This window comes from Lotus japonicus, chromosome 1 (genome assembly GCF_012489685.1).
Source record: "Lotus japonicus ecotype B-129 chromosome 1, LjGifu_v1.2".
NCBI classification, from domain to species: domain Eukaryota; kingdom Viridiplantae; phylum Streptophyta; class Magnoliopsida; order Fabales; family Fabaceae; genus Lotus; species Lotus japonicus.
Window position 1 is genome coordinate 114,508,255 of NC_080041.1, and position 12,849 is coordinate 114,521,103.

Consider the following 12,849-nt stretch of genomic DNA (forward strand, 5'->3'; position numbering starts at 1 on the left):
AATTCCAAAAATCTTCAGAGAAATGTTAGAACTTCTCTTAATCCTTCCATGACAAGCGCTTTGATGCGAAACCCTGGAATGCACGAACGTCCGATTCTAATTCTCGGAGGTTTGCCGAAACTAAAACCCTGATAGCTCAAGAAACCTAGAATAAACGGTTGATGAAGACTTTTTCTGTTCGGAGCTTCAAATAAAGATTTCATCCGCGTACGCCCGCTCTAATCGACGTTCCAAATCTTTCTTCAGAAGAAAGTTTCTGCATCCGAGGTCAAAACCATAAAGTGCATTTTAAGCCGGTAAACATTAAAAACAAGCCTCGAAAACCAAAAATCATACTGATATTTCTTTGAATAATTAGAAGATCCAGCGGGAAGAATATCGTGTCTAAAATACGTTGGAATCAGTAGGAAAAATCGGAATCGCGAAATAATCATTTTCTCATGTTTTCAATTTCCTATAAATAGGACTTCAAAAACTCAAAAAAAATCACACCATCCTTTTCATTTTCTTTGTTGGCCGTGGGTGAGCTTGAGGGAGAAAGGAGGAAGAGTTTTTTTCCGGTTCTTGCCTGATCGTTGCTCTGTTCGTTGCTACGCGTAGGCCTCGAGGTACTGATGTTATTTCTTTCTTCTGATCTTAAATTCCGTCGCTTTTTGTTATGTCTTTCTGTGCTCCAAGTTTTGAGCTTTTTGTAAAACTGTCCAAAGAAGTTGATTTTAGTGTCTAAATATATTCTCTTCGTACCCAAGAACAAGAATACGTCATTATTATCGCCAAATTCCAGCCGGTTTGTCCTAGGTCTCTATAACTGTGAAAATGACCCATTTCTTCTAAAGTTTCTGTTTTTATCATCTAAAACTTGCGACTGAGCTTAGCCTCAGTAGGATTAGTTGTTCTAAATAATTTTAGGAACGTACCCATCTAATTTATTTTCAGAAATTCCAACTTTGAGTTTTCGAGCTAAAAACACTGACCAAAATACTCCTGTGTTAGTTTTCAACCCGATAATTTTTCTGAGAGTTTCCCTGGCCTAGATATCACCTAAGAATACCTAGGAATCGATTTAGATCAAAGAAAAAGTTCGAAAACCCTATTTTACATAGTTGCCGAAACCTATTGCTTAGGGTACCGTGTCCAAAAATAATTTTTGGGTCTCTATGACCTAAACCATTGCGTAGCTCTTTCGATTGTTGAAACTTTGGCGCTGGTTTCGTGTCATTCCGAGTTCTGTAGCTCGAGTTATGCTCGTTTTAGCGAACGAAGTTCTGTTGTCAATTCGTGCCTAAAAAGGAACTCTGAAGCTTTAAAAGCTTTCTTTCCGGTTTCGATTAGCGTTATTAGATAGTATTACTTCTAGTAGGGCTTGTGTTGATGATTGTGTTTCCTTGTTCTAGGTTCACAACTTCCATGCCCAACTTCTACTCACGAAGGTAAGGGTAACTCAGTTTTAGAGTGTCTTTGAGTCTTACCTGCTTTTATCGCACTGCATGTGTTTGAGATGAAGATGTTTATGTTGATTGACATTTGATTATGATTGTTGTGCTGAACTAGGAAAATGTTTTCTGGAGGCTTCGGCCGAGTGAACTTATTGAGACGTGTGTCTCCGTTTTCTGAGAGGCTTCGGCCGTTTACTGGTTTCTGTCAATTGAATTGAGTTATGTTCGTTGATAATAGGAATAACATGTGGTTACTCTGAATTGATCATTTGCTGGGCATTGTTGTTGACTGACTTGGCACATAGGCTTTGGTCATTAAGTGGCGATGAGGTGGGTGTGGTCCCACGTGATTGTCTCGTCTTTCGAGGCGTTATGTAAATACGGTTCTCGCACAGGACAGATGTCGAACGCGATGCTGGGACAACCGGTTCGACAACTGACTAACAGTAACAAAACCAGAAAAATAATAAAGTAGAACACAGAAAATTGGTAACCCAGTTCGGTGAAACTTCACCTACGTCTGGAGGGTTTGCACCCAAAGAAAGGAAATCCACTATCTCAAGATTCAGGAATTACAGACACTCATGAACACCACAGTTCATAGTTCACTTCCTAATCTACCCAAGTGTATTTCTACTTAGTATCTCAACCTAAGTATGAGAGCCTCTCTCCCTTTCTCTCAATCACTGCCATAGTGATTGGTAACAAACAATCAACAATCAGAGTTTGAAGAATTAAAGAACACAGAACACAACTTTGCTTTATGGAATCAGGGAGCAAAGTTTGTTCACAAGAAACAAGGATAAAGAACAATGAACAACCCTAAAATACTTGATCTCTCTCTATTAGCTTCGGTGGTCTTCAAGCTTTAGGTCTTCATCCCTTTTTATATACTTCAGCAGCAGCAAAGGCACTAGGGTTTGCTTGGGCTGAAGTAACAGATTGCAACAATAATCAAATCAAAACAGAATCTCCAAAGATCTTGTTGCGTTTTTTCCCAAGTAAAGATAGAAACAAATCTTTTATCAAAGATTGTTTCCACAAATAACAACCCACAAATCAAAACTCTTCTGGAACAGCTACTTGATCATCAAGTAACTATAAAAACATATCTTCATAAAATCTTCAAGGGCCCACAAAATCAAACTTAAGCAAAGGACTAATGTCCTACCTTCACGAAATCAGATGCCACGACATTTGCTTCGACAATCAGTTGTTTTTGACAAAATGCTTGACAAAATGTACCAACAATCTCCCCCTTTGTCAAATTTTGTCTAAAACAACTCACAGATCAGAGAGGGTAAACATAGAGAACCAAAGCTCCCCCTTAGCAGCAGAACTCCCCCTCAAATGATGCATCCATACCAACAACTTGCATAGTTGGAATATAGAACATAGCAGCAGAACATACTATCTATCCAACAAGTGTAAACTAGTAAACCAGTAGCAACTTGAACAGTAGCAGCTTGAACATAAACCAGTTACTTGCCTTGTCTTGAAAGAGTCTTCAACTTATTATAGACCAAAGCTAACACTTGCAAATCACACATAGTCTTCACAGCAACAGAAACAACACAGATTCTTCACCAAACTACTCCCCCTTTTTAACACAAATTTGGCAAAGATAGCACAGCATAAACAAAACCATCACTTCTAAGACCAGAATGACAACAATTCATGAACACTTTCAATAACTGACTTCTTACAAACGGTAGATGGTTCAGAACCCAAGGCAGATTGATGGATTTGGAGATCAAGTTCAGATGTGTCAACAATGGGGTTTGGATTTCCAGCAGAGGGTTCCATATTCACATCTGAAGTAGTCTCAACTAATGTCTCAACATGAGGTTCAACATTGGGAACAGAAACAGATTCAACTGATATCTCATGAATCACATTAGGCACAATAACATTAGGATCTGCACTTACAGATTCACCTATGCTTGCATGAACAATTGCTGGTGCATTTGAGACTTCAAGAGAACTTGCGGCAACACATTTCTTCCTCCATTCCTTCATAACATCTACACCAGAACTCTGAGATTTAAGAAGAGCAACATCCTTTGAATATGATCTATTCACCCTAGATGGTTGTGGAGACATCTCTTCCTCGCCGAAGAACTTGACTCTAACTCCTTCTTTAGGTTTCCACTCTTTCCTTGATGAAGCTACTTGTGGATTAGTCCTTGGTTGATCATGAGACTGAGGATATCCATATAGCTTGTAACAGTAGGGTCTTATATGACCAAGTTTGCCACAGTGATGACATCTCCAAGTAGATTTCTTGGATTTTCTGAACTGAGGGTACACATGTCGTACAGAATGATGCGACATTGGGTCTGACATTGGTTGCTTAGTTTGCTTTTCAGATGAAGCAGACTTATTTGCACTCTTGTAGCTGAAGCCTATCCCCTCCATATCTCCAACTGTTTTCCCAACTTCCAGAATCTCCTCTAACACATTAGTACTTTTATTCATCATACGAATAGACTTTTTCATACCTTCAAGCTTTGAGTTCAGTAATATTACCTCCTCCTGCAGTTTTGCATTAGTGATATGAAGTTTCTCATTCTCCTCACGCAACTTGCTGATGGTCTTTACTTCTTCTTGCAAACTGGAGTTATTACTCTGAAGTTGCTTCTTCTCAGCAATCAAATCCTTGACTTCTTTTCTCATTTTCTCACCATACGTACATGATTCCTCCCACTTAGCCAGCAACAATTTGTAGGTTTCAACTAGTTCTTCCTCATCACCATCACTTGACTCAGCATCAGAATAGCACTTCCCAATGAGAGCCTTTACATGAATAGCCTTGGTTGTATCATTCTCATGTTTGTCTTTGAGTTGAAATCCAGTATTCTTCACATTGTCCGACACATTGTCCAGGACATTTATATTTGACATTCTGCCCAAACTCTTCAACGCTTTGTTAAGTAATGATACAGCTTCTGCAATGTTTGCATCAGTATCCTTCTCCCTCTGATCTTCATCTTCTTCAGTGTTGGACACAAAAGTTATACTCTTCGCCTTCTTCTCAGATCTACCATTAAGAGACATCTCAAAGGTTTGCAAGGAACCAATGAGTTCATCAACCTTGATGTTACTGATGTCTTGGGCTTCTTCAATGGCAGTTACCTTCATATCAAACCTCTTGGGGAGAGACCTGAGAATCTTTCTTGCTAACTTTTCTTCAGACATGGGTTCCCCTAGGGCAAAAGAAGAGTTGGCTAGATCCCTTATACGCATGTGAAACTCATATATGGATTCATCCTCATTCATCTTCATAGTCTCAAACTGAGTTGTAAGAAGCTGAAGCTTTGACATACGAACTCTTGATGTTCCTTCATGGGCAGTCTTGAGAATCTCCCATGCTTCTTTAGCCACAGTACATGTGTTGATTAACCTGAACATATTTTTGTCAACTCCATTAAAAATAGCATTCAAGGCTTTGGAGTTTCCAAGAGCTTCGTCATCTTCTTTTTTTGTCCACTTATCTTCAGGCTTCAATTCAGTTGTGGATGCTATCACAGGATGTTTCCACCCCTTGACTATTGCCTTCCATGTTATACTGTCCATAGATTTGAGAAAAACCACCATTCGAGCCTTCCAGTAGTCATAATTGGTACCATCCAAAATTGGTGGCATATAGATTGATCTTCTTCCATCCATAATGTTGTCCTTGAGAACAGTATATATTCCCTGGAGCTCACCCAACAGAATAGGGTGCCTGCTCTGATGCCAATTGTAAATACGGTTCTCGCACAGGACAGATGTCGAACGCGATGCTGGGACAACCGGTTCGACAACTGACTAACAGTAACAAAACCAGAAAAATAATAAAGTAGAACACAGAAAATTGGTAACCCAGTTCGGTGAAACTTCACCTACGTCTGGAGGGTTTGCACCCAAAGAAAGGAAATCCACTATCTCAAGATTCAGGAATTACAGACACTCATGAACACCACAGTTCATAGTTCACTTCCTAATCTACCCAAGTGTATTTCTACTTAGTATCTCAACCTAAGTATGAGAGCCTCTCTCCCTTTCTCTCAATCACTGCCATAGTGATTGGTAACAAACAATCAACAATCAGAGTTTGAAGAATTAAAGAACACAGAACACAACTTTGCTTTATGGAATCAGGGAGCAAAGTTTGTTCACAAGAAACAAGGATAAAGAACAATGAACAACCCTAAAATACTTGATCTCTCTCTATTAGCTTCGGTGGTCTTCAAGCTTTAGGTCTTCATCCCTTTTTATATACTTCAGCAGCAGCAAAGGCACTAGGGTTTGCTTGGGCTGAAGTAACAGATTGCAACAATAATCAAATCAAAACAGAATCTCCAAAGATCTTGTTGCGTTTTTTCCCAAGTAAAGATAGAAACAAATCTTTTATCAAAGATTGTTTCCACAAATAACAACCAACAAATCAAAACTCTTCTGGAACAGCTACTTGATCCTCAAGTAACTATAAAAACATATCTTCATAAAATCTTCAAGGGCCCACAAAATCAAACTTAAGCAAAGGACTAATGTCCTACCTTCACGAAATCAGATGCCACGGCATTTGCTTCGACAATCAGTTGTTTTTGACAAAATGCATGACAAAATGTACCAACACGTTATAAAGTGGCAATGAGGTGGGTGTGGTCCCGGGGGATTGTCCCATCTTCCGAGATGTTCTAAAGTGGCGATGAGGTGGGTGTGGTCCCACGCGATTGTCCCGTCCGGAGTGGCGTTAAGTGGCAATGAGGTGGGTGTGGTCCCGCGAGATTGTCCCGTCTTGAGAGACGTTGCTGATCGATCCATTTTGGTAGTAGCATATAGTTGCATTATAGGGAACTAACACCTAACCCTATGTTGTTGGATTTTAGTTATTGGTTTATTGATATCTGATTTGATGTTACATTGTTGAGGTTATTATTATCTGAGTTAATCTATGGTAAGATGTGGATATATGAGTTGAGTTATGTTGCTAGGTTATTTACCATGCTAGGTAATTAAATTCGAATAGCATGATTTTCTCTTTTATACATGGTAGTTGCATGGAGTTAACCCTTTCTATTTGCTATTTGTTGTTTGGGCGCTTAACGCTATTAGGCGATGGAGAGCCTTCCGCTGAAGCTTAGCTGTTCAAGTTGGAGACCGTGACCGTGGGCGGTCGAGTAGAGGTGGATGAAGCAGTTGCTTCTCCCTTTTTGGTGGACTATGTCTGAGTTTCTTTTTCCTTCTGAAAACTCTGTTGTTTAAACCTTATATTCGCCACTTGTCTAAGTGAGCGTACTTATTTTGGAAACTGGTTCATGATGATGTAAGACACTATTATTATTATGTCGGGAATGGGTTGTTGAATGAAGTCTATGTTATATATTCAATTATGTTCAGCTGTTTCGAAAAGGAAAAAAAAATATATTGTGTTTTCTTAGGATTACGAAATAGTCCTTAGACTTGTTAGGTTACTAATGTGACTCCTCAGTTGAGAAACCGGGGTGTTACATTAACGTTAACTGACAGGAGCCAAGCTAGGGACTAACGTGCTTGACGTTTTGAAATATCAGGGACTACGAGCAACATTTCCATAGAATAGGGACTAATATGTCCGATACTTGTAACTTTAGGGACGAAAGTGACCATTCACCATATAGATTTTTTTTAAAGTAAAAGATATAATATATTATTCAAAGTCGAGAAACAATTAATAAACTTAATTAGGCATGTTTGCATTTATCATATATACTAATTATTTATACTAATTAAATTGATATCTTAATAGATAAGGAAAGGAAAAGATGTACTATAAAATCTCAATGGTAGAGCCCAAAGGGGCACCAGATCATTAGATTCTTAGGTTATTGATATTTTGTGGGTCTTGTTCATATGTTAGGTCTATTTTCTTCAGAAAATCATGAATAATCCCCATGTTGTTCCCATTCTCCCTTCGGAACTCGTGGAGGAAATCATTTCACGGCTTCCCGTGAAAACCCTAATGCAACTCATATCCGTTTCCAAGTCATGGAAATCACTCATCATCGATGATCCAAAATTCGCGAAATTGCACCTCAAGAATTCGCCCAAAAAGACGCACTTCATCATCAATTTTGAAGATGAGATCGATTACATTGACGTGGATACTTGTTTCATTTCGTGCTCCGTGCAGCGTTTTCTAAAGGAGCCTTCATCCACAGTCGACGAAGGCAAGTGCTACCGTTTGAAGGGAACAAATTCAGTTGTTGGCTCCTGCAACGGCTTGGTTTGTTTGGGAAACTTTTATGATGTTGCCCTAATTAAAGAATTTTGGGTCCAGCTCTGGAACCCTGTTATGCGCTTGAGTTCTAAGAAGTCACCAACCTTGAAAATCAACTCGCAGACTGAAGAGTTTGGGCCATGTGATAAGATGAATTATGGGTTCGGCTATGATGATTCGCATGATGCGTACAAGGTGAGTAAAGATTCCAATTCCAATCTTACCATTTTGAAGATAATTATTTAGGAATTCATAACAATATATGAGAAATTAATATTTACATAATTAATACCACCACAGTTTGAAATTCTTACTCTAGTGGCTACATCGTGATCCTTCGCATGTTTCTAAAGTGTCCCCGGTTGAATTTCATTGTTGGGACAAAAAATATACATCATTTTGAAACAAATGATCCAGCCAAAAAACCTCTACATTACGAGCAACAATTTAAAACTATAATAGCACTTTGATTAATTCAATCTTGCAATTGGATTTATTATTCTTTGCACCATGGAGAATTTTATCATCTAAACTTGTCTTTAATGTAAAAAATGATGTATTTTTTTGGGTCAAGTCAATCGTCACTTCAAATTTTCATGAAGACTAATTTGATCATAATAAAGAGAGATCAATTTAACATACAATTAGTCAATTTAATTTAATAAATGAAATGAATATTTTAAGACTAAGTGACTTACATTATTCAGCACAGATGTATGGTCCTTTTGGATAAATTTTACTATTTACTCTTCGCTAGGTGGTGGTGGTGTTTTGGAATTGCACTGAGCAGAAAATGGAGACAATGGTTCATTGCATGGGTGATAGTTGTTGGAGAAAAAAATCCAGCGATCCTAACTTCCCACTTCTGCTGAAACAAGTCAATGGTCAGTTTGTGGGTGGTTGCCTTAACTGGTTAGCACTTGACAAGGTGAATGATCTCAACTATCAATGGAACAATGTTACTCTCAAGAACTTGGTGATTGTTTCTTTTGACATGCGTGATGAGATATATAAATTTATATCACTGCCCGAGGGTGTTAGAGATGTGCCTCATGTCGAGCCAGATCTTGGGATTTTAGGGAATCACATGTGTCTTTTCCATCACAGTAAAAGAGCTGAAATTGTTGTGTGGCAAATGAGAGAGTATGGAGTTCAAAAGTCTTGGACTCAATTAGTGAGAATCGGTTATCAGGATCCACAATGTGATGATTCTGTGCTTCGTCCGTTGTCGATGTGCTTGTCTGAAGATGGTGACTTTCTGTTGCTCACCTACGCTGCAGGGGTGGTAATATTCATGTGTAAATTAAGAGATAATAGTGTGGAGTATACTGAACTTCCTGACAAAGATTGGTTGAGTATCAGTAGTTATGTACCAAGTCTAATTGCGCCTTAAGATTAAACTCTTCTTTGAAAATTTGTTCTTATAAATTTATGTTGAACTAGACAATGAGTTGAAATGATTTTTTTTAATTGAGTTTCTAACTTTGCATGTAGCTTTGTTGTCCACTCACTGTACCATTAATGAGAACAAAGGAGATGAGTAAATAAAAGAATAGCCCACATTCTTGCAAGTGGTTGAGCAATAGTTGGATGGCAATGCATGCATTTTGCTGCACTATCATTCATATAACCCATTGGCCTTGTTGAAAAATTTGTATAGGGAAAGATCACCAACTCATATTTTTAGGTTTGAGTTCCTAATTTAAGAATTATATTTTATGTTTTAATGTATTGGAGAAGGTTGGTTTAAATTGACTTCAACAAGTGTATTTGTTTTTATTTTAGAATTTCAAAAATAACCAAAGGTTGTTTGCTTCTCCGATTGTGTCGAGTTAGTTGATATGGTAAAAAGTGTGTATGATGTATGTCAGTTCTGGCAAAGAGATGTAATTCTGCAGGTTTGAGACATGCTTAATCATGATTGACAAATCTCGGTGCATCACATCTCACAAAAGTATAATATGGTGACAGATGCTTTAGCAAAATATACAACTAAAACTACTTGTAGTTGGTGTGTCTAGAAACTCTGCCAACTAGCGTGGTGCCCCTGCTTTACCAAGGTGTTTTAGCTTAGTTGTTATGTTTTTTTCTATCTTCCATTTGTAACCAAAAATCAAGAAGAGGTCTTATTTGTTAAAGTTGTTATTCTTGAGCTTTGTGAATATTATTTTCACACTATACATGTGTGCTAAAAATTGTCTAATGGAGCATGTCATAGTATCATATTAGGTTGCACGTTTTTATAAGTGCTATTTGAATCTGATGACTTTTCTTACCTTAAAATGAGACATCATCCCTCACCCTAAAATTTGTTAGTGGTCCCCACACTCTTTAAACTCTCCATCCATCTCTATTATTATTTCTGTATAAAATGTGTGTCTCACAAAAAGAAGCAAAACCCTCCCATGTCTCCCAATTTCCGTCTTCTTCTGAGCACTTGAATCTTCTGTGAATGAGAGTGCACGTGTCAGAAGGCAGAAGAACAGTATAATTGGAGTTTTCTATCCAGATTTGTTGGAACTGATGTTTGGTAGTGAGGGAAATTAAAAGCTTAATTTCAAGTGTAAAGAAAAAGAAAAAACAAATATGATTAAAGCATGTTCCTCCAAAGCCAGAGGTACCTGTCAATCTGGCTGTCTCTGCACCGTTTTGGGCCACATTGACCGTATATGTGGTTACACTTTTGTTCACTGAATTGGGTCAAGTAAAAAGTTATGGATATAAAAGGATTGAGATTTGAGACTCTTTAGGGTGAATACACGTCAAATTGGAGGATAATGATAAGGAAAAGGAAAAGGAAAAGAGTGAATAGTAAAGATATGTCCCTTCAAAGATACATGGTGAGTAATTTTCGGCCCCTGTTAATATAAGAATTTAATTTATATGTATGTAAAATATAAAGAATTTTACACATACATCAAATTATATCTCTCTTCACTTTTATCTTTTAAGATTACTTTCTGTATTTTTATCTTTTGGTTTCTAATTGACCGACCTCATAATTATTAAAGATTAAAATCATTATTTACTATTGTTGGTTTAAAAAAATATAAGTTCAAAAAAAATATATATTAATATATATATAGATCTATGATAATTTTGTGAGTTGACCGGTGGAAAGTCAACGTAATGATTCTCTGATCAAGTCATTACTCGAGAAATGAACTCTTTTTTTCCTTAATGTAGGTTCATAAATCACTTTGAAAAACTCTTGGTAATAACTGTTGAGAGATTGACGACTAACTAAGGGAGCGATTAAAATAGATAAATAAACAGTGAAACGACTGTGCAAATAAGACTGAAAAACGATAAAGAATGTTGGAAATAAAGTGAAGTACTGAAAAATTAAAGGTAAGAAAGTAAATGACAAAGGTAAATGTAGGAAATTTATGAACTGTATTGATTGTTTGAGTTGTGTATTTTTACAAATGTTCATCTCCCTATTTATAGTGCGTAAATTGGCTAACTCCAATAGTTGACAAACACTTGACCATTAACTTGTGTTTTGATTTTACAAGTGTTCATAAATCATGGGGGCTAGTGATCTATATCTCCTAAGAGCATCTCCAATGCTAGTTCTTATTTCTTAGTTCTTAGCACTATTTATGTGGGCTCGTATTACTACATGTGCTTAAGCAACTCTCAAGCAATTTTGCTCAAACCATGAATTATTAGTTCTTAGTTCTTACCACTATTCATTTGGTCTTACCAACCACATTATTTATACTTTTTTATTTTTATAAAGTAATAAAGTAATTTGAATGAGAGAGAAATAATTAATATTTTAATTTAAAAACTCAAAAAGTAAAACTCCTTATATAATAATTGGGTTCTTATTTTTAAGAACTAAGAGCTCCATGTCAACACCTCAAATGGTAAAGTTTTTAGTTCTTAATTTTTAACTCAAAAATAAGAACTAAAAATCTTGCATTGGAGATGCTTTAATAAGCTTAGAATCTTTTTTTAAACCTTTATTCCTCACTTAGGTTTTTTCAATAGTGGAAAATCGTCTTCCCTATTATTAAGGAGCTGAATCTGAGATTATTTAGGCGCACAAAAAAAGTAAAGGGAAAATTGTGCAATTTAAATGTGTATCCCTAAGCAAATTCTTAGTAGCATCATTGTGCGGATCGACTCTAAGTTTTGATGATAAATCATATGTTTTTTTCTTGTGTTAACAGGGATAGTTATTGAAAAGAGGTAGTAATTAACTAACACATTCTGTTAACAAAGATATTACTAAAAGATTATTTTAAACATTCTAAAAAACTTTGAAGACCTAAGTACACATTTTTATAAGTCAAGAAGTTGCTTATAATTTGCATTTTCCTGTAAACAATTGTATTTAAATATTAATGTCTAGAAATATCTTATAATTTGTTATGTCTACAATATGAATGGATATTTGAAAGTTTAACAAGCTAATATTTTATGCAACTATTAACCAACCATGAGTGGATCACCGTCTGAGTTTAACAACACAGTACTTTATGGTTTGTTTGGTATAGAAGAGAAAGTAAGAAGAGAGAAAGTGAGAAGGAAAACATGAGTACATAGAAAACGTTGAGAAAAATAGTAAATTTATATATCGTATGGTAAATTTAAGGTTGTTGCACAAGTATTAAGAAATAGCAATTAATGTTCTTGTTTTATTAAAATTACAATCTAACTTCCTACTATACCCTTTATCTCTCATATTAATTCTAACTTTTCAACTTTTCTACCATCAATAAATGAAGGTTACTATTGGTAAAGTATAATTAATGTTCTCTTGAACTTTGTAAAGTGGCAGATAATTAGGAACAAAATTTAGTTAGAAATAGTGTCAGTTATTTAGGAACGGAGGGAGAGTAAGTGATGCAAGAGAAAGATAAAGAGACAACCCCAATTATTAGGTAATGCATTGGGATGAAGGCAAATATAGAAATCCCACATAAGTTAGTTGATGCTTGTTTTTATTTTATTTTTTCTTTATGTTTTCACTCTATTCCAACGGCCTAACATCTCTTGAAACAATATTTAACCGCCAGAAATGTGATTTTACATGATAATTTTTTTCTGTTCTATCTTTCTCTTTTATTTTTATCATACCAAACAACTCAACAATTCTCTCATCTCTTTTTTCAGACCATGTACAATGGTTTAAACAAAAATTTTCCATTCAACACC

At 36.2% G+C, this 12,849-nt stretch overlaps 1 protein-coding gene across 1 annotated transcript; it reads left to right on the top strand.

The window, feature by feature from the left end:
- Positions 1–7,341: 7,341 nt before the first annotated feature.
- On the top strand, positions 7,342–9,073 carry LOC130720252 (F-box/kelch-repeat protein At3g23880-like). Its single transcript, XM_057570881.1, has 2 exons — positions 7,342–7,875; positions 8,438–9,073. The coding sequence occupies exons 1-2, from the start codon at positions 7,342–7,344 to the stop codon at positions 9,071–9,073; spliced, it is 1,170 nt and encodes a 389-aa protein (XP_057426864.1).
- The last annotated feature ends 3,776 nt before the right edge of the window (positions 9,074–12,849 follow it).